Source organism: Branchiostoma lanceolatum, chromosome 3, assembly GCF_035083965.1.
Source record: "Branchiostoma lanceolatum isolate klBraLanc5 chromosome 3, klBraLanc5.hap2, whole genome shotgun sequence".
NCBI lineage: Eukaryota > Metazoa > Chordata > Leptocardii > Amphioxiformes > Branchiostomatidae > Branchiostoma > Branchiostoma lanceolatum.
The window spans coordinates 23,721,270-23,744,670 of record NC_089724.1 but is presented as its reverse complement, the minus strand read 5'-3'; the positions used below and the strand labels follow the sequence as shown (position 1 = coordinate 23,744,670).

The following is a 23,401-nucleotide window of genomic DNA, read 5'->3' as shown; positions in this document are numbered from 1 at the left end:
TTCTGTTAGAGTTTTTATCTTCAACATCCATGTGCTGATCATACTGCGCTTTCTACTAGATCTTCCCTGGAAAGTCCATGGTCGTACTTGGAAAAATATGATCGTACAAGTTTAGAAAAACAATGGTCGTACTTAGAAAAAGTATGATAGAACTTTGACAAACCATGGCCGTACTTAGAAAAACCATGGTCGTACTTGGCAAAAAACATGGCCATGCATATGCCTACAAAACCATGGCCGTCCTTGAAAAAAAAAAAAAAGGTTGTACACGTACTTGTAGAAAACCATGGTCATACTAGGAAAAAACATGGTCATGGTAGGAAAAACCATGGTCGAACTTCATCATGTTTGACGTCTGACTCACTTTGCGAGCAGGTCCATGAGGTGGTCGGGTGTGGAGGGGTCGGGTCGGAGAGGCGGGTCGGTGACGTGAGCTGCCGCGACTTTCCAGTTCTTGTCCCAGCAGTGCGACCCGTCCGTCCCAAGCCCGGCCGCCGTCGGCTCCCCGTACACCACGTTCCCGCGTTTTCTGGCGGCCGCGATGACGTCACCTGCACTCGTGCTCATGACTCGGGTGATGTAGATTGGACAATTAACCTGCGGACCACACAAATACTTTAATCCGTGAATTAGTTTCACTAGGTCGGTAAGTCACTAGATAGACTCTTTGCACACAACCAATTAGTGTTTTACACAAAAACGACGTTTCTGTCTTGTATAAAACCTTACTCAGGGCAATTCTGACTGGTTCAGTTTGCACTGCAGCTATAAGTGTCGCTGCTTACAGATGCAGTCCCAAAAGTAAAGCCGTTATTCAGATATCAACGTTTCAACGCCTGGCAGCGATATCAAGTATCAAAACAGGGACTTCTGCGCACCGGATTGTATCAGATTGTTTTGAATTCCACACAATATCAAGAGACAATGGTTGTATTTTACCCAAAAGATTGAAATTACCTACCCGGTTGGCGATAGCAATGGCACGTTGTGCAGCCTCAGACTCAAGCTATGGTAATGAGAAAGAGAAAACAAAAGCAGTTGTGAAGATAGCCCCTTATTTGAATTGGAAAGATACCGATGCAGTAGGGATAGAACACGGAGCTTGTACTTGTAGAATAACACTCACCTCCTCGGGTCTACTGAGCACATGTCCCTCCGGGCCTCGGATCCCCATGCCAAGCATCTTCTTCGTCATCTTGTGATAGATAAAGGTGTTATGGACATGTAAATAAACTTTAAGGTGCTATGGACATGTAGATAAAGGTGTTATGGACATGAGCAAGGTGTTGTGGACATGAAGATTAAGGTTTTATGGACATGTAGATAAAAGGTATTATGGACATGAGCAAGGTAAGACATATAAAGGTGTTATCGACATGTAAATAAAGGTGTTATGTAGATAAAGATGCTATGAACATGTAGATCAAGGTGTTATGGGTATGTATAGATCAAGATGTTGTGGACATGTAGATTAAGGTGTTATGGACATGTAGATAGAGATGTTATGAACATGTAGATCAAGGTGTTATGGGCACGTAGATCAAGGTGTTATGGGCACGTAGATCAAGGTGTTGTGGACATGTAGATCAAGGTGTTATGGGCACGTAGATCAAGGTGTTGTGGACATGTAGATCAAGGTGTTTTGAACATGTAGATAAAAGTGTTGTGGACATGTAGATCAAGGTGTTATGGACATGAGCGTAAACTTTATTTCATGTTAACGATCAAGACATATGCGAATGAAACGTACGTGTTTTTGAACGGTTAGTACAGTTTTTACCAATGTGCTGTGGTGAATTGGGAAATGCCTAACCTCAGCCACCAGGTCTCCATTCTCGGCATGCACCATGGCCAGAACACCCAGCTCTCGGCAGTGTGTGAAGAACTCGTACAGCTGATGAAAGAGAAAAAAAATCATCCATGATCTACACCTTGATTAGGACCTAGTTGGACTGTCAAACGGATTGAAAATGGAGACCAGTCGTTTTCCAGTATCAAGAGAGAGAGAGAGGGTGCAATAGTGTGGTACTCAGGAAAATGGATGACATTTACAAGCACAATCATTCATTTTTCATTTCAGAGAGAGAGAGATGAAAATCTGTTCAATACAATTGAGAGAGAGACAGATTCTGGACCATCGAAATCGAAACATGTTCAGTACCAAGGACAGAGACATCAACATCACAAGACCACGCATTCAGTACCAAGGACAGGGACGACACCATCACAACGCAGCATATTTGGTAACAAGGACAGAGAAAACACCTTCCCAACACAACACATTCAGTACCAAGGACAGAGACACACTTTCGGGGAGGAAACCACTCTTAGACAAAAGGATGAGGAAATCCGTCCAAGGACAGGGGAATATTTAGTACAAATGAGAAAGGTCCTTAATCTCATACCAATACAGATGACCATTAAACTACAGTTTGGAACCTACCTCACTATCCGACAGTTGGTACTTGTCTTTGTGGGCCAGGAACACGAGGAAGGAGTTCACACCTGAGGTAACAGAGGACAACGTCACCTGTGAGAAGCCTGAGTGATAACTCGGTATATTCTTTAAAGCACTGCTGAGAATCGTGCTCTTGTGCACAGCGAACACATATACTTGTTTGGTACAGATGAACTAGAATTCGTTAAGTTGAATGATATTTATTGAAAGTGGTTGTGAACTACCATAAGGCAGCTTGTATGGTTGAATAAAACAATAAGTTTGCTATGAAAAATGTATAGGGTCTACCCGACCTTTCTCTTTGGCCAGCAGGGCCATGTCGTCCTTGACCTTCTCGCCCCACCACGTGACGGCCACGTGCAGGCTGTAATCCGACACCACCTTCCCATCAGCCTTCTGTCTCCACTTCTCGTAAGATTCCGCGAGACTTTCGCCCTTTTCAGGCAGCACGCAGTCGACTGGGAATAGATGGAAAATTTAGGTCTCGACATTTTTACAAAGTGAGAAGACGTATTGAATGTTTCGTTTAATGTCTGTCAAACATTAACTCAAAAGGCACAACAAGAAACTGGAGATCTCGTCACGTTACCTCTGATAAGTATTGAAAGTTTTGACAATATATAACACAATGCCCATTTTACACATTACGTGCTCCACTCTTGGGCACATGAAATCCTCAGGTTGATGCCTTTTGGCCATATGCTAAACTTCACTTCATGTAAACCTGCCAAATTTGGTTGCAACTCGGGTACAAACTTGTGTTCGGCCAGCAGAAAACAAACTGGAACACAATCCAAGACAAATAAACAAATAGACCGAAAACAATACCACCGTTTTCACGGAGGTACTAACACATGTTTACCAAGAGCGCCCCCTTACGAGGGCCTGCATGGGGGGTCCCGACAACGCTCTACGCTAAATTCGGAGGGCCGGCTACGTAATACGCTAAATTCGGAAAGCCTCCCTACGCTCTACGCTAAATTCAGAAAGCCCTCCCTACGCTCTACGCTAATTATGGAGTGGTCGGCAACGCTCTACGTAAAATTAAAACGGCCGATTACGCTCTACGTAAAAGGGGCATACAGGCCCTCCCTTACTTGTGAGGGTGGTACCGCCCACCAGTGCCGCTTTAGTGCCCTTGTAGAAGTCGTCCACCGAGGTGACGCCATTGCTCTCTATCTCGAAGTGCGTGTTGGGGTCGATGCCGCCCGGGATGACCAGCTTTCCTCGGGCGTCGATGATTCTGGCGCCGCCGGGCACTAGGATGTCCTTCCCGAATCCCCTGAACGTTGACAAATCGCGTTTTAGTCAGTACCCCACGTGATAATATAAGACTAGCCTCCACCAGGCCTTCCTAGGGGGGAACGGATCGTAGAATTCGCCAAAAATGTTCAATAATTGGCCAGGAGAGTCAGTCTGACTGCGCCTGCAAATGAAAACCTATGGTGGCCTGCCAATTATTTACCCTATAGCCGGCGAGGTCAGTCTGGTAGAGACTAATATAAGACCAAATTTACACAATTTTTCCTTACAGTATGACAACCAGTAGTGATTGGTCAATTTCGTACGAGGGTGAATATTCATATTTCTGGAAATGACTACCATAACGTGTATGGTCTGTTATTTGTTCACGTGATTTTATGATCCAGTGGGTAAGGATTTGCAGCAGACACCTGTAGTGGCATGTTTCAATGCCATGACGTCAGACCAGTGACGTCATACCAGGCGGATAGATCAGACCCTGGCGCCTTCAATCAACAAATACCGAACAATTAGCATTGTGCGAGATCAATCAATGTCATTTCAACCATATTTTATTAATTCCATAAAGAATCCATCTGGAGTTTGGACACCGCTAAACTTATGCGAGCGCATTAAGAGAAAAAAAGATGAGCCGTGACAAAATGCTAAAATTTTAAATCTTAGTGATCGCTAAGGTTGAAAAGTAAATGGACATACCACAGATTCTAAAAATTAATAATCTTTAGTCTTGTTCTTTCAGGGGCATAGATATAGGCAGTCCTTTTTAAAATGGCTGACTGTTCAATATCATTTCGCGTTTCTTAAATAGTTCTTTATTTCATGATTTAACAAATGGGGGGGGGGGCAATTGCGCTGATGTCATCCTTATTAAAATATGGGACGGATATGCGCCAGCAGTCTTCATTAGACATAAATCAATTTAGTCACCCAGAGGTGGCTCAGTGCAAATTGCACCGGGTGTTCCATCTGAGGCACTTCATTCGAAGTTCACAAATTCCACTGGGAAAGTTTATGAATTTGATTCGGCATGAGTGGTTTTATTTCGTCAATGATAGGAGCACAATACGTTTGTACCGTATTAGTATTGCATTTGATGGCGTGTGTCAATCGTTTGGAATCTGGTGAGAGACGAAATGTCCCTACAAACATCGTGCCTAAAATGAAGATCAAGCTATCATTTTATGACACTGAACTGTATGGAGGTGGGCTACGTTTTTAATTCTTTAGGCCTCTTATTAGAATGTCCTTCTTTAATCCCAAAGTCTTAATTAACAACAAGACTTTCAACTACTTAGCGACAGTTCATCATGTTCTCTAATGTTACGCGGTTCCACGTCACTCTCACACTTACAAAACTGTAACATGCTCGATATAGTTCACACTTACATCCATTATACAGACAGATTCACTTAATGATAGATACCAACTTGTATATTTTCCTTTTATCCATTTTGTATTTATGTATGTTATTATGTCTTTCTTTTGTATGCTTTGAGTAGAAAGCTTTAGATTAGCAATTGCTCTCTGCCTGATACTCTTTACACATATGCGGATAGAATTAAATTAAATTAAAAGAATCCCAAAATCATACTTAAGTGTTGTTCAGTACTTACTTGACCACGCCCTCCTCGATGTAGACGTCCGCCTCCACCGACTGGTCATCGTTGACCACCCGTCCACCCTTGATGTGGATCCTGTTGGTCGCCGTCTGGACACACAGGACACAAGAACAACAAGGACATCAGTGATGGCAGACTTCGCCCCCTACCCATACTGCTTTGCGACCATTCCAGCTCCACAGGCCAAACCAAAATAGCAGTGATGAGGATGTAAGTCATCGCTTCACTGTGTATATTGGAAATCGCAGAAACACACTCACTCACACACACACACACACACACACACACACACACACACACACACACACACACACACATACACTCACAGACATGCATACACGTTCCGTGTATTCTCCTAGATATTGTAAAATGTACATTGTAAACGGCAAAGCTCATATTGTACAGGAAACCTTCATTAGTCAGCTATGATTTGCAAAGAGGATCATATTTCAATTTTAGGTTGTTTTTTTGTTTGTTTATTTGTTTGTTTAAGATAGTCAAGGTCAAGATCCGGACATTTTAAGACCATTGTCATTCTCACACTTCTACCCTCTCAAAATCTGAACACAAAATAAAGCCTCAATCACTTAAAGTGGGTTGTGGATAGCTCGACTCTTAAGATCTTAATGGAACTCCTTGACCAATTCCTCGTTGGCCACGGTCCAAAGCGCTGCGCTCTCCACAGCAAACTGTAATAAAGGCGATTTTTCAGCCAGCTTACAGATGACAGGTTGCCTGGTAGATTTACCGGTCTTGTCTTGTACATGATTACATTTTTTTTTCATATGAATGCGGTTACGTCATTTGGGACCATTCCAAAATTGAAATGTGGTACACCAAACTTAATCAGGTCGCTAGTGACATTTTCTATACATCTGGCTGCAGCTGCCATGGCTCCCAAATATGGAGATCGAGTAGTAGATAAACAGCAACACTTGTTCTGATTTCCCCAAATGGAATTATCTTGTAACCATATCTGGACATCAATATTCCTTATTAGGGATCTAGTGGGAAATATACATTCATGTAGACAGGGGGTTGTCTGCGTTATGATGCGTTAGGATATGTTTAGAATAATGATTTATCTTACAGTTTTCTAACAGCTTTCGTGAAAAATTTATGTAGAAACTTACAAATGACGCATTTCCGCCAAGCTGCCTAAAGGTGCCGATGAAATGAAATTTTCTTTATCATTCACCGAAACATTTGGTCTTCTCTGGAAACATCTATGTTATCTTTAAATCAATTGTATACTGCATGTGTTCTCTTTGCTGGAACAAATTAGCATTTGGTCGTGACGTCACGAAAAGCACTCCCCCATTACCTAGTATGGCAAGAAGTCCTGTCTGTGACGTCACGATCCGTTGCTGGTTTGTTCCACCGAAAAGCACACAGCGGACTGCATTATATGATACGTGTTTCCAGAAAATACAAATTTTTACGTAAATGACACCAACAAAAATGAAATTTTAGGTCCACTTTAAAGCCATGGCCACATTCGTCGTAAGATTTATTGTCGTACGAATTTCAGCGAGGCTAGAACGTGTACAGAGCTGACCCTTGACAAGGTCAATGACCTACGACATTTTCCGGCACAAGACAGCAGGATTTAGCCTCCACCAGGCCCTCTAACGGGCGTATGAATCGTAGAATTCGGCAGAAAAAGGAATAATTAGCCAGTAGAGTCAGTCCACAGTGAAGATCACATTTTGCCCGTAACCGAGCCTACCAGTGAAACCCTGGCGTAGTTAGTCTGGTAGAGACTAAGCAGGATTATGTACGACACATCCACGATTGTCCCAGTGATGCTCTCAATCTATTGCCAATCTGTCGTAAGACAAATGATTCCCAAACCAAACTTACAGTGTTTTGAGTAGAAAATGCATATTCATCGAGACGACATTGTCGATCATCTATGTCTTTCCTACAGTAATTTCTACACATAGTGGTTCGCAGAGCTTTTTGTTCTACTGCTCCTCCGTAAAAAGGAAACAAAGAACAAATTGACAGTCGTTTGTGGCTGGAGTGCTCTGCATTGATTTCCGATAAAACAAAAAAGTGATGAAATGCTTCAACGGGCAAATATCGTTACAGATTATTCACGATCAAAACATTTGAGTTTATCGAAAAGATTTGTTCAGACACAGGCAATAGAATTGAACGGTTTACAGTACATCCAACCAGTCTACCGTATTTTCATCTTTGTCTGCTGTCTAACACGGAATTCGAAGTTGGATATCTTCATTTCATCCATTACAATATTTTGAGATATTTTTCTCCAATATGCACAACAAGCTCACGTAGTAAGGGAGACTACATTCGAGCAGAAAGGATCACGTGATTTTGTAGACAAAATGGCGGCCGTGTTTTATCCCAGTTAATGTCAAAGATTTTACATATGGATATAGTACACGTCATATTGAATCATGCCAGTTTATAGAGCGACGAGTCAGTATGACACATAAGAGATATTAATCTAGAATACACGTATTGATCAGAATAAGGCATGTACTTAAAACATGATCAACAGCCGACATTGCTTTACACAATAATAACATTGCCGTACAGGGTTCTGAGTTTTGTTCACGTAATACATTAAACAAAACGAAGAACCTCGATCATCAATTCAATATACAAAATCCCAAGATGATATGATAACGTTATTACAAAGTCACTCCCGATGGCTAATTGCAAGCAGAGCAAAACAATAGTATTTGTTCATCGTACATGTTATTTGATTATCATATTTATCATCTATTTGTCATATTCATGTCAAGTGCCACGGTCTATTCTAACCACAACTGAGTACTTACAGATCGAGGATTTCAAAATTATTCTAGTATCCCGCTTTATCTACAGTATTTTGTCATTATATTTATCGATAATGCGATAATCTCCCCTGTGTTTTGATTTTTAGTTTCTGCGATGGGAATGTCTCAGTCACAGGTTTGCATAATGGCAAAAATCATAGGCAAATAAAAATTTTATCTTTTTACATACAAAATTCATTGATACCTATGATAAAGATATGATTAATTGTTGGTACATGGGTTTTGTTAATATGAAAATGATGAATCTGACGCATGTTTTTATGGTCTTGAATTCATATCGTCCATTCTTTTGCATAAAAGCTTCAGATATTCCATTTTCCTGATCCTATTAAAACATGCTATATGATTACAGTATGCGGATTATCTAATACAAGTGGACAGTATGATGTATTAACAGGAAATTACCGCCAGATTTTATCGGTCTGTATGATTATAGATAGTCCGGGATTCATAGAATTTGGGCATTCGTATAAAAATAAATTAGGTCACAAAACTTAGGGCGCAGAACAACATGTTTTTAAAAGGACTTTGGTACACAACTTGGTGCAATCCCTAAAACACGGGGCTAGTCCATGGGTAGTGGTGTATTTTCAACTGCCATATGCATACTCTTTCCTAAATGATGAGTGCTGAGCTGAAAAAGCATGCAGTACGCACCGATTTTAACGTCTTTAGTATCACTCGGCCGGGAATCGAACCTGGCCATTGTACAGTTTAGGTCAACAACATGAACATGGCAAAAAGAAAATTTATCAAATTAAGACCCCGTCGGTATTGATACAAAAGCGGCGAGCAGCACTCTACATGCATGATATGCTTGCATATCAATTACTGTTACAATGTTTCTGTAATCATAGAAGAGAAGAACAATATCATTTCATAAACGACTTCATGAGAAAATATTACAATGTATTATTACTCTGTCGGTTGTGGTGCGAAGGTGGAGACTCTATATAAATGCTTGCATATCAATTACTGATACAATGTTTATGTAACCATAGAAGAGATTCACGGGAACAAATGAAAATGTATCACTACCCCGTCGATTGTGGTTCAAAAGTGGTGAGCTGTTCTATATATAAATGCTAACGTCTTAATTACTGATACAATATTTCTGTAATCATAGAAGAGAAGAACAATATCATTTCATAGATCAAATGAGAATGTATTATTACTCCGTCGGTTGGGGTGCGAAAGAGGCGAGTGGCACTCTATTTAGATACTTGTATATTAAATACAATACACAGTTTTTCTGTAATCATGATCAACCCCGCTTCTAATAACGCGTCACGACGAACGCCGTCGATTATCTCACGGTCTATAAAATACAAATTGCGGAAAATATGACAAAAAGGGTATTAAACAAGAACGAGACACGGCGTGCAACAGGACTAGCAATTTCTGGGGTCCTGTCAAGCGAACTGTGTCGTCGCAGTTATTCCAAATGTGGCGTGTAATTATGGAAATTACAGACCTCTGCTTAACGGTTGGCCCCATGTTTGGGGAAACATCTGCCCTCCCCATTTGGAGGTTCTCCCGGCGAGACTTCCTTACGTGTCAGTTAGCTTTAATATCCTGGATTTTTACGTCTCTGTTAACGAACGTTTTTGAACTGTCATATCCTTGGAATCAGGCTAGGATAGAGACGATTAAGTTTGCCACAGTTGTATTTTGAACGAATTTTTTACAATGTTCGAACAATACGGATAAAAAGGAACGCCTCATAGCAATATATAGACTGAAATCGAACAATACATTCAGTAGACACCATAAATTCAGATAGGCCTTGCTGTCATCTCATTTCATAGAATTAGATACAGAAATCCAAATCTGTTTGCTACGCTTTTTTACTTTTACGAGCAGCATTATTCCCATTAAAAGCTATGGCACTGGTAGACTGGCATGCCTGAAAAGCCTTGAAATTCAATAATGATACGACAGAACAAGCTTCAGTCTTTTTGGGTGTGCTCCCGATAAACACCATGAACAAAACGCCACATCATCGCAATAGATATAGGGCTTATACGGCATTGCGACTGCAATTTTCCTCTTAATGCTTGGTACGTAGAATGATGGCAATGCAAACGGGTGAAAATCTAGAGAGGAAAGCGTCTAACCGACTGTAAGGAATCCCCCGCCTTATCCCCATCCCCCCGAACTGACCTCCTGTCCTGCTACCCCAGTTCTCATGTTGGGCCCGGTGAAACGCTGTATTGTCCGCCGGCGTCACGGAGAACCCAGAGCGTTATACAAAGAATGCACGGTAATATACCTCACACACAAAAGCGCTCGTCAACGGAATACCAAATGGGAGAAAGTCACCGATTTCCAACCATGATGTCATGCCGGGGTTTTTGCATTTAGCTTTTCAAACATGGCCGCCCACAGTTCTTTTTTTTTACGCTTTCAATGCTTCGCCTAAAATCGATGACTCAACGTTAGTATGTGTGAGAGCACACAGGGAGGACAAGGTAGGAAAACGGTTGAGACAGACCGCGCCCACTTCGGCATTATAGTCAGTCATACCGACATACGGATGACACATCAAGCAGGGAGAGGCTGAACGTCACGCACACGCCTACCTTCACCATGGTCGCCTCGCCCTGACCGTCACTGCGCTACAAACCACCGCCACCCGACAGACACTGGCACACTAAGGACAATTACAAATTTCCCTGGTACCCCCTGCACACAGGCCGACGTTCGGGGCCCCCTGTCACGTGACCCTCTGCGCCGCTGAACCCTAATATTTCATTATCATCAACCACCCTTCTCTTCGCCGCTCGCTTTGAGAGACGCGCTAAACAACCAGGAAATTATCGATTCCGATTTCATCAAATGAGCAAAGAAACTTCTTTAATTTCTCTCCTTTGTTCAGCAAATCATTTATTCACAGCGTGTCAAAAATAGACGTTTCTGATAAATGTCCTAAAAGGGTATGACATCATTGACAACCGTTCCCGGGAGACTGGATTCCCTAGAAATAATTGTGAATAATTAAGCAGGGATTTTTTTGTTACTGATGTATACCAGCAGGCCATATTTGCTGTCTCCCAAATTGGTTTAGAGGTCCTGTGTGGCACGGGACAATACGTGAGTAGAATGCTTCCATCCCGCGTCGCTCCAAATGTTCATTTCTCCTGATGTTCATGTGAGAAATGACTCAGGGGTGGAACGATGGAAAGCAGGCAGTGCATTCTGGGTACCGGCGCATGCGTAGTGCGTCCACGACGTCTGGTGATACCTTTTTAACTCAATCATATAAACTCCTTGCTCAATTCAATCCTTTTTACAGATATTGTATCAAAACAATTCAGCCAGCCTAGCTAACTATCACCTCATGACATTTAATAACCTAAACAAATAGGGTGCAGCAAAAGAAAATCGGAGGAGACAATAAACATATTAATGCACCCTCCAAGATCTAGCCAATCGCTGGTCGTGACACAGCCACTGGCAGCTTGGTAAACATATTTTAAATGATGACTGGTCTAATTGGATATCCAATTGTCTATGGTAATGAATGCTTGGCACAATTAGATTATTGTGTGTACTGTATTTTGTGGCCTCATCAAGAAAAGGTTACACACAGTACCATCTGGCTTTGTACAATCTTCTTGTCTTTTGGGTAGATAGTGTTTTCTTAGAATCAAGCATATACGGTGGTGCTATAACAATGTGTATATTTTGTATTTGCATGTTAACACCAATGAATGAATGAATGAATTACCTTTGTTGTACATACATGCCCACTGGGATATGTACGGGTGAGACAACAAAACAGCAGTTTACCGATTGTCAGACTACCACAAGTACGTACTATAAATGAATTTGACTTATCGTCGCTTCTTTGTGATAATACAAATGTAAGAATAGATTAACGGTTTCCTGAGGGATTGGAATTGAATAATATGACAAAGCATACTGGGACATACGAATTAAGGATTGTACCTGTATATAATGACTTATACATACAGTACAGGACAAAATATTTCCAACATTTATGACCTTCTTCAATCACAATGACATCCAGTGGAAAACTGTTGCTCATGCATTCCTTACGTAAAATTCAGTAAATAGCACAGTAAATTTCTGAAAACGTCCGCTCACGGTTACTGTGAAATCGCATGCAAAGTGTGAGAACAGCGAGTGGCGACGGCTAGCAGGCACAGACTAGGGTTGCGTCACGTCTCTTTATGTTGAATCCATGTATGTGATCCTGATGTAGTCACAGAGTCGGGACAATAACGAAGTGCGGTCCAGACGGAGTGCTTACGAAGGGACGATGGCGAGTCGATTCGAAAAGAGCCATTTTGTGATACCTAAAATAAGCGTCTGCATAAAATATGGTAATGCAGGCTTCAGGGACTAAACAGCAGAGGAACGCGTTCTAGTTCTGCAGATAGATTCAGCTGAATCCCCCCCCCCCCAAAATGTATTGGCAACTTGACATTGAATTTGGACTAGGCAGCAGTTGCATTCAATATTCTTAAAACCCCTCGGGTATCCTCCAGATAAATAACAGCCAGGTGCAACGTAACACATCACGTCGCAAAAACCACTGGACAAACCTCAATTAAGAAATGTTAGATTGATCTTAAAAATGACATTAGCAATGTGTTTTTGGATACTTCTTTGTCCACTTATAGCCTTTGCAACTTTGCAATTTTGCTGATTTTGTATTCATGAAAATGTGGTATATTGCAAAATGACACATACTTCTTGGGGTTGAGCTCCCCTTTAAGAGGAGCTGGCTATCGAAGTGGGACCTAACACAATGTATCCTGCACGAGTTGTGTTCATATCAAACTGTCATGTTAAAAGCTTAAAGACATCCAAAATAAGATCATTGCATATCGGATTCATGAAATACCACTACTTCCCACATGCTGAGTTTTTACATTAAGCTAATGGTTTAAACTCCTTTACGTGAAAAAAGATCACCCACGTGCGAGTTACGCGTCTCGGTGAGCAGCAAACAGAAGGTTGGAAGGCTGCGGCAATCTGAATCAGTTCTGCTGTTGATAATGAAATGGGACGAGTTCCAAGACATTAAATGTAGCAAACACAATTGTATCAGATGGATGGTTCAAAAGGATCAGGTCTCTTTTGTAAAGACTCAAGACAACATAACTGAATACGTAATTGGCTATCTTGTCATAAGAATCGGAAGACAATGCTTGAATCCAAGTACTTCTGTTTGGGCACATTTTTGCACATATCCTTCTTGCGTAGCCCTACATATTTGAGTATAGCTACTAACAATACTGAGATGTTTGTGACTTACGTACCCTCTTGCGTGCCTTCTCTTATTGACACTTTTATAGAAAAACAAGCGTCATAATGTAAATTTTTTTCTGGCTCTTCAAAAGCCATAATGACATGACTGCTGGCAGTTTGATATCCAGTGAATTGTAAATGGAACTCGTCAAGTTACTTCAATTCACAATGCACCACACATATGCATCTACAGGCTTATTAATTCATCCATTTATCTATTTGAAGAACAGCCAGTAGGTACCCATCTGAGTAATAAGGATGTTGCATTATCGTGCTCAAGGCACCTCCTCGATCGCAGGACCTCCATTTTACGTCTCTTCCGGAAGACGAGGGTAAAGCTCCAAAAAGCTCCAACCACGATGCCCTTCCCAGAAATTTACTAAATTCAATATGTTTGAAAATTCACTCGCGTTAACAGCTTGCGTTATGACTAAAGTGCATCTATCCATCGTTAGATAACACGCAAACGCACACGGAAACAGTGCATCGCGCAGATCTCAACTTTTCACAACGTGGACCTTTTAAAAGAGCACCGGTCTTCCGATTCGTTAGAAATTCCACCATTACAGACGTACTTATAGACCATGGAATTAGATACATAAAGTTTACATATGCCTCTGGCAAACATTCAGAATAACTGTAATGCCTTGGCAGTTATACTGATCATTCATTGAAAGCGGTTACTAGAATATACATTCAAGGCTAACTTTCACGTTCAAAATGCTGTTCAGTACACCTTTGGAGGTTAACCTAGACTTTGTGTCAGAAGGTTTTTTCTCATCTAAACCGTTTCCTTATCTTGTCCCTTCTTGTTTGAATCGGTTGACGTCCAACATATTTGGTTTGAGACACTCGCCTGTCTGCTACTCTGTATGCGATAGCAATTTAGGGAAGATGCCTTCAGCTTGCTCATCAGACAGGCAGATTGAACACACTGCTAAAGATGTTCCTTAACTAAAGTTTTTCTCTCTTTGGTATCCTCACAAGTTGTGTACGTAGGAAGAAAGAATGGGGTAGAGAGAAGCTACCTACCTTGATGTGCGGAACCTGGTCCTTCGGGAAGATCCCGAGGTTCATCCCCGCTCCCGGGGACTTGAGTCCCGGCCACATCTTGGGCCGAAGCTTCGGTGACCACCAAGGGGACACCAGCGAGACGCGCACAGCCAAAGTGCCCGAGTCGTAGTAAGCACCCATGTATAATTGCACGACACTGAGGTGACGCCTTCGGGTAGCAAAGGGGTAACTGCTTAACGGTCAGATTCCCAAAGTACACAACTCGAGAAGAATACTGAAGAAACGTGGGAGATACCACTTCATGAACCTCATGTGGAAGGGGTTTGTTAGGTCGTTTGCATTGTTTTACGTGTACTTTGTGTTCTTGAAAAGGCCTGCGAACTAAAGAGAATGGCTTTATTCTAGAAGATACTTGCATGAGAGTACGTTTAGCAACATTTACACCCACGTTTGTGTTGAAGAGAAAAGACTACCCCTTTCAGATATCAAAGTAAATTGTCTGATATAGCGCCAGCCTATTCGCATCATTCTTCAACCAAGTACGATGCGTAATTGTATATTGTCGCGCAGCGAAGGAGAAAACATGTATTAAATGGAAGCGATTAAAACAGCATCAAGGTAACGAGAAACAGAGATGAGAATTAAACATTTTCCCGGAAAAGGCCGACCTCAATTTTCTCCTCCGGCGCCAATAGCCAACGATGCGAATGATTAGATTGCGAATGTGCTGCTTGTGTTAGACGTAACTAATGTTATGTACGTGTGAATGGGTCCTATACACCTTCAGAAAAGCCTTCTAGATCTTTTCAACTAGTTTTGGAAGGTTTTCTTTTCTTTACGGTGTTATCTTGAGACAAGGTCGTCTGTAGGTAAATGGGACGAAACGAATGCTTAATTTGACACAGTCCGTCGGCTTTGTCAAACTTCACGAAAGGTCACCACAAACTTTACGTGGACTTCACTGATCATTTTTTGAGTAGTCGGTTGGCAATTGATTTATCATTCGTTTTTTGATTGCCTAATTGTTTGGTTCACTTACAGATTAGTTGGGAGCCATTGATTAAAAGTTATTTTGTCTTTACTCAATATTTCTTTGGTCTCAAATACCACAGGATTTTATTTTATTCAAGATTTTGGTACTAAGTGTTTCTGCATAGCTTGATGTTGCATTTTCCAATGAAGCAATGAAGAAGCATTACCAAAGAAGAAACCTTACATTTTTTCGATATCTTTAAAATAACTGATAAAGGTGCAAAACGTACGGCCGAGCTAACTTTATTTCTATAAGTATACTGTCACTATCACTGTTTAGAGTAAACAAAATAGCGATTGATTGAAATGAAATTCAATTAGATGCACATTTGACGCTATTTACATTAATGAATTACCCAGCATGGCTTCTGCATAAGAAATGTAGGCATCACGTGATAATCACATGACTACCGGTGGGTAAACGTCACATAATTCATACATACGTCATACATCTACTCTTCATTGATACGTCAGATACGTGGAAGAAATAATATCAACCCCACATGTCGCCATAGTCTGTGGTTTCTTAGTTTCTGTATACCCTTATCGAGTCATTCGCTACTTCATGACTCTTTTGCAGTATCATGAAATGAATGCCACGACACATATGTAATTGTACATTGTCAGAAATGGTAAAAACACTTTGATTCCTTTGATACGTAAACGTGAGCGTTTTTCTTTTCTGCATCACCGCTAACGGGGAAATGTTCGCGGTGGTTTTATGTTCGCGGTTTTCACGGTGACAACCACCGCGAACTGAAAACACAGCGAAAAGTTTTATTCCGTCTTTTGCCCACCTACCCCCTTATTTAAGCACTACGTACTGTACATATAGCAATATCCAACAATATGTCATCTTATATCATAAAACCATATTATCAACAACCTTGTCCTCATGAACCGTCAACGGTTAGCTACCAGACCGGAAATGACATGTAGTCACGTGATAAGAACTGACGTAATTTCCGTACAGCGAGATTGAGATTCCTCTGGTATCCCTGCTGCGGTGCTCAACTAATTGGCTCTGACTCTAAGCCCTCTTCACTGATTCCTTGTCACCACCTGCACGGCTCTTAAAGCCACCACTAATTCACAAGTTCTCCCAAAGTACCAATAGTAATCTCACACTTGGTTTAGATCAACAGTGCACGTGGGGAACATCCCGATGAGAAGAACGAGGGGGGGGGTGTCACGAAAAAGAAATATATATGATGGTTTTGTTTGTACTTTTCTTCAAATTTAGCTGTTTAAGATCTTGTTCACAGCTTTCTGAGTTGCAAGTAGACGGTTGCTATAATGACCAAATACACATATATGCACATTGAGCAGAAAGCCAGTACATTTCATAACGCTAGTTGCGAAGCTGTATCTCTTGTACACTCTTGACTGTATCTTTATAGAAGTCAACAGAAGTGTCTGTATCGTTGAAGAAGCAACACTGGGTTATGAATATGCAGGTGTGCCCACCCGGTGTCCGCTTGTGACGGTGTGTTCAACAGAGCTAGATTATACACGGGAACGGTCTGTACATGTCCTTGGTGCTGAAATGCATGTCCGTTAGATGTCCTTTGCGTATTCAACAACGAAGTAGATGTGAAGACGTCGTTATATATGTATCATATGGAAATACTTTGCTGGAACATATACATACATCCATACATACATACATACAAACAGACAGACAAACAGACAGACAGACACACTGAAAACAATACCTCCGTACAAGGAGGTGACAATGTGGATCTGGCGGCAAAGTTATTCCCAGGTTGGGTTAACAGGTTATACTTAGATCGATCAGAATTGCTAAGATTGCCTGGACTCGACTTAAAAATATTACAGATGATCGATACAATAGACTATTGGAGAGCTAGACTGGCACTAAGGTTGGTCCGGGTAATTAATCCGAATATATGATGATGATCCTTGTTTCAAAACTATAATTTATCACTACGAATGTAGGTAGTACTTTGAGTTCGGTTTGAGAACTCAAAAGTGTCTATTGTTTTAAGATACGCTTATCATTTTCTAACATGTTTTATGTATCATGATCCTGAATATGTCATTCGAATGATCCATAGCGGTCGGATGGCATCCGAGCGGCCGTGCCAATATCTGTCACATCCTCAGTATTCTGGCGAGAGACTGCAGTATTACTATTGGAGTCTTCATTGTTTTCACCACGCAAACTCCCCAAAATCCTGGTATTGGATCCGGAATGTCATCTTTGTATGACGCGAAACCCCCCAAATTACTAATCTTCATACTTTCTTTAACATTCATAATATCAAGAAACAGGAAAACACACTTCATCATATGATGAAAACTCGCGCTTGTCCCACCGTGTGTTGACCCCGGCCTTGCGTCTGTCGTCCCTAGTGAACGAACTGTCGCATGAGGCGTGAATAAATCAATGAGAGAACTGCCACCATAACGTTGTTTGTAACGGCCGGAGTGGAGCCAAATGTCTGCTCCGCCAGATTTTAGGGTATCGTAGGGTAGTGCGTGTGCATGGGGTTTGGGTTAGGGCTTGATTGTGGTTAGGGTTAGGATAATGGTTTAGGGTTAGGGTATGGTTTAGGGTTAGGGTTAGGGTTAGGGTAAGGGCTAGGGCTAGGGCTAGGGTTAGGGTAAGGGTTAGGGTTAGGGTTAGGGTTAGGGTTAGGGTTAGGGTTAGGATTAGGGTTAGGGTTAGGATTAGGGCTAGGGCTAGGGTTAGGGTTAGGGTTAGGGTTAGGGTTAGGGTTAGGGTTAGGGTTAGGGTTAGGGTTGGCCTCCACGGCAAAACCCCTCCTCCCAAAAGCCGCTTAGACGTCTGCTTGAAAATTACCACGCTTAGCGAGTGTGACGCACTTCTCTCCCCTCTGGTATACTGGAAGCATCCCCAAGCAAGTGTCAAGGCAAATATATGACAGTGGTAGAAATCTGGCTTGACGCCGGATAGACCACATTAGGATGCAAACGTAATATGTTAGATAAATCTGAAACGTCCTTTGAAAAGTCATACGATGTTAGGAATTGTGACAACGATGTTATCAGCTCTGCAGATATAAAGATAGAGTAAAATTCTAAAAGCACAACGATATAACAGCAAGACAACAACTTAAAGAGATGGACACCGTTTGAGATCTTACCATGTTTATCATATATCATTGACCTACCATATCTACGTAATACTGTTTTATCTTTAATTCGATTTTTCTCGTAGGTGTTAACAAATGACCGGTCGGTACAGTAAGTAGGTCAATGTAATACCTGCGATTCATTTCGGAGATCCTACCAGAGTCGAGCAATTATTCTACTTAGAAAAAAAAAAGCGTTTCTCGCATTTTTATGTTTACTTGCGAGCAAGGGAAGCGTATTGTTTTGCTCTGGGTTTTTTCCTTTTCTCCAAACAAATAAGTTCAATGACCTGAACCAGACGGCTGTCACCATGGTTACTGGTGAAGTTGCAGACACCTGTGGTGTTCGATTACAATAAGGCAAAAACTGACAGGAGAGAGCTTGAGGGGCTGGTGACCAAATATATGAATTTGATTGAGTAAGAATAGAAATAGCAGTATTTTATTAGGATAGACAGGTGTGAAAGTGAACATGGTGTATTTGGTTTCAAATGTAACCTTTCTAGTTGCTTCTTTTCTTCATTTTGATCTCAAATGCATTTTGCAAGTAAGCAGTATACCCAACTTTTCTGTGATAGAATTATCGTACCCAGCTTGCTGTCCTTATTTCGTCTTTGTTTGTACCCTACATGATGACTTTGGGGTCAAAGGGGAATGCGCTTTTAGTAGCCCCATGGGGCATGTTTAGACCAATTAAGATAGGAACTGATTTAACTACAGATCTCTGTGGATCATAACAATAGATAACACACCGTGACGCATTTTCTTTCCTTGAGGTATAAGTCAGATAAGTGCTAATTTCTATAGAGTCTGAGATACAGTCAAAACGGACACCTAACGTTCAGTGCAAACGTTTGGTCGTATAGGTATATAACTATGTAAATATTAATCATTTTAGTTCGCACATATCGTTCTGCTCTGGAATATTTAGAGGTGACAGGTTATCGAAAATCAAACGCACAATTGCAGGAATCCTTCTTACCAGCTTCAGCGTAACCAATTTAGCTGGATCTAGTTCCCCGTTTCGGACAGAGGAGACGGTATGACGTGAGAGCTGTTATCTTTCTGGCGTCGTCCAGACTGGACGTAATCTGTCATCACGCGATCTGAACAGCGACACCGTGGCCGGGGAGGGGGGCATAACGCGGTCTCAACGACGACGCAATGGGGAGGGGGGCAGGTAGCGTTCTAACGATCTACGACGTAGTACGAGCGTAGAATTATGTACACATGCAGTATTTGTTTATCTGTATCTATTTATGAGATATTCGAACGACTGGGAGGCTCATTCAAGCTGAGAAGTTGTTTCTAAACAAGGGAATTTTAATAGGAAAACAACTAAAATATGCTTAGTTTCAAGGAAAATTGTAAAACAATGTCATAAACATAAAGAAGCCTTGTATGAGCTGAACATAAATAAGCAATATCATGGTAAATAGAATGCAAAACGCTAATCACTTCGAGCATATTGAGAGAACCATATCATCAAATCAATTCGTCATTATGGCTCTTTTTTGAATGGCTATTATTTAGGTTTTCTTCCTCTCTCCGTTATAAGATTGAGCAATAAGTAAATGGCAATCTAGATTAGTTAAAAGTACACTCCACTGAGTCCATTCTTTATACGTAGTGTGTTGATGATATGCAGATGAACATAGTACATCATCCACAATTTGTACCTGGTGTTTATCAAAGAAGCAAAATGTTTGCATCTAGATCTGTTGTTGGATATCCTTTACCTGACTGTCAGACAACGAGGAAATACTACGTAGGCAATGCGTCTGTAATACTTGGCACATCACTACAATTGCAGTGATTCGCGTATATCATGGAAGGTATACAATTTTGATATTGAACTGCTGTCAATATTTAGTAATGTGACGTTTGTGTGTGTAATAATCCGTTTGATTGAGTATGTAAGCGTTGTAATTTACACTTTAGCCTGTGCAATAAGGTTTGAGAGCTTGTAAATAGGACGTGTTATGGATTCGGCCATAATCAATCACTTCCTATTCTGGGTTACTGATCTGTCAAGCTAATTGGAACAGGCCTTAAATGATGGTTGTTAAGTCCGCGTACCTCACCTGGTATCAGCCTCACAGTTGAGCTGCTGGTTCCAATTCGGTGCCATCTGGGAGAACCTGGCTTAAATCCTGGGTCAGAACATTTCGGTTGGAGCTGCACCCGTCTTTCCAAAAGGGACGTAAAATGGGGGTCCCGTATTTGAGGAGGTGCCTCGAGCACGATAAAGGGGAAGGGCTTGCACCCCCGCCTTGTTAAGAAATATCCCCTGCATCAGAAACGGCATGGGAACTTGCTGACCTATGTGACACTAGGCACTATATGGCGAACAACAACAATAACAATCATGAGAGAATGATGCAGTGAAGGTTGCCTTACCAAGGGTACACAGCACTGTCCGTCAGTAGCATCTTCTTCCTGCAACTCTGTGAAAACGGCGTGTCCGGGATAAGCACAACTGGCCTCTTCAAAAAGTTGTGTTTCTTCTTGCCCAGGCACTTGTGAATGAAGATGGAAGCCCTTATCATCTACGAAGACTGTGATTTCTTCTTCTTCTTGTTCGAGTGTTGTGAGTGTCGCAGAGTCGTCGGCAAAGTCCGTACTCGAGGCGTCGGATATCGATCTTTCCTTGTCTCTGTCATGAAGTTTTCTGAAGAGCGGTCTCGGATCGCTGGAGACCCTCCTGGGGAATCCTGAGTCCGACTCAAGACCTAGCGCCCCGTCCTGCTCCAAGGAGTCGGGAGAGGTGATAGACCCGCTGTCCGTGAGATTGAGATCGGACTTGTCTCCCACGTTGGTGAAGAGAGAGGTTGTGGAGCTGTGAGTCACGACGTCGGTGTCGGAACCCTCGGAAGACTTGTTGTCGACGCTTCTAAAAACGGCCTGAGACGTTTGTAAGATGCCCTTGTTTGGAGATGAGCTCGGGTGGGGTCTACCTATACCTGCAAGGCTCACACCGGCGTCCGATCCCGTAGATTCGGTGTCAGAGACAACAGCTGAACTGTCTCTGATGGTTCTAAATAAGCAAGACGTCGACGAATTTATAGTGGACCCACAACCTGATGTGGTCACTGTAGACTCTTCCGTGGCCGACGAGACGGGTCTCTGTCCTATCGTGGTAAAAACGGATTGTGAGGCCTTTACAAGTTTCTTACGCGGAGACTCGGAAGGGCTGGAGCCGAGTAGAAACGCTACGTTTTCTCCGTTGGCCACGTCGGTGACGGTGCTAGCACCTGAAGGATTCTCCACAGTGGTGAAGACGGCTGTGGAAGCCCTGAGGATTTTTCTAGAGGGGGATCCGTGTGCGCTCTCCCTCCCCCTCTGCGGTAGTGTGCCCTGCGTGGTAGTAGAGTTGGAGTCCCTGAGATAGGATTTGTCGCCAACGTTCAGAAAGATGGGGTTGCTCCGCGGCACCTTCCCTCCCCATCTTCTCTTCAGTCCTTCTAAGTCTAAGGATTTGCTGTCGTACGCTCCCTTGATGGTGTAGAAGAACATGTTAGGCCTCCCCGGTCTCCACGTGGCCCTCCCCTCCTTATCTATCTGCTGAAACAATGGCTCTGAACCGCTCCTGGATTCCGGTATCCACGTGGCCCTCCTCTCCTTATCTATCTGCTGAAACAGTGGCTCTGAACCGCTCCTGGATTCCGGTCTCCACGTGGCCCTCCTCTCCTTATCTATCTGCTGAAACAGTGGCTCTGAACCGCTCCTGGATTCCGGTCTCCACGTGGCCCTCCCCTCCTTATCTATCTGCTGAAACAGTGGCTCTGAACCGCTCCTGGATTCCGGTCTCCACGTGGCCCTCCCCTCCTTATCTATCTGCTGAAACAGTGGCTCTGAACCGCTCCTGGATTCCGGTCTCCACGTGGCCCTCCCCTCCTTATCTATCTGCTGAAACAGTGGCTCTGAACCGCTCCTGGATTCCGGTATCCACGTGGCCCTCCCCTCCTTATCTATCTGCTGAAACAGTGGCTCTGAACCGCTCCTGGATTCCGGTCTCCACGTGGCCCTCCCCTCCTTATCTATCTGCTGAAACAGTGGCTCTGAACCGCTCCTGGATTCCGGTCTCCACGTGGCCCTCCCCTCCTTATCTATCTGCTGAAACAGTGGCTCTGAACCGCTCCTGGATTCCGGTCTCCACGTGGCCCTCCCCTCCTTATCTATCTGCTGAAACAGTGGCTCTGAACCGCTCCTGGATTCCGCCATGTTGTTTTTTCCGGGTGTGCTAACCCTCCCCACGCAGCGGTTACCGCACGTGCCACTATGGATACCGGGTCGCTACGTCTTATCGTGCGCCATCGTTCCCGCCCGAGTCAGCGCCCCTGACAAAAATACATGGCGCTGCGCGGTGAACTCTGGACGTGTTTTCCAATATTAAACGGACCGGGCTCATTACCATACAGTATAGTATAGTACCCCAGGTGCACAACAGACGATACATACCCTAGAGATGCAGCAAAAACCCATTTCAACTCATTTGTGAGTCATTTTTCTTAGTTTTACCGCTGCTTTGATTTTAAGATTTTTTTTCTCTCCATAATTATACCATCGCGTAGAACAGAATTAGACGTGACAGGAATGTCAATGAAGGGGCAGACTGGTCCCGGGGGAAGGAATCGGACGATAGCGGAGCGCAGAATGCGGAGGGAAAATCTCATTTCACGTCGAAGGGAGCCAGTCGCGTCGTAACGACCCGATGCAAATTCTAGACATAACCCAATTCACGTGGCGTTCAATCGGATGATGCACGAGTCTGTTGGTCTGAGG

At 42.6% G+C, this 23,401-nt stretch overlaps 1 protein-coding gene across 3 annotated transcripts in view; it reads right to left on the bottom strand.

Annotated features, from left to right (window-relative positions):
* Positions 1 to 22,922, bottom strand: part of LOC136431131 (uncharacterized) — a 29,055-nt gene extending 6,133 nt beyond the window's left edge. For 2 of the 3 annotated variants that reach the window (XM_066422387.1, XM_066422388.1), the window contains exons 1-9: positions 21,017 to 22,920; positions 5,335 to 5,429; positions 3,556 to 3,740; positions 2,752 to 2,916; positions 2,444 to 2,505; positions 1,814 to 1,894; positions 1,127 to 1,195; positions 962 to 1,006; positions 365 to 597 (exon numbers count right to left, since the gene is read on the bottom strand). In XM_066422387.1, the coding sequence (XP_066278484.1) occupies positions 365 to 597; positions 962 to 1,006; positions 1,127 to 1,195; positions 1,814 to 1,894; positions 2,444 to 2,505; positions 2,752 to 2,916; positions 3,556 to 3,740; positions 5,335 to 5,429; positions 21,017 to 22,840 (2,759 nt within the window). In that variant the 5' untranslated portion in view covers positions 22,841 to 22,920. Of the gene's footprint in view, positions 1 to 364; positions 598 to 961; positions 1,007 to 1,126; positions 1,196 to 1,813; positions 1,895 to 2,443; positions 2,506 to 2,751; positions 2,917 to 3,555; positions 3,741 to 5,334; positions 5,430 to 21,016 lie in introns of all 3 variants that reach the window. The other variant, XM_066422385.1, reaches the window with a different exon arrangement.
* Positions 22,923 to 23,401: the final 479 nt, after the last annotated feature.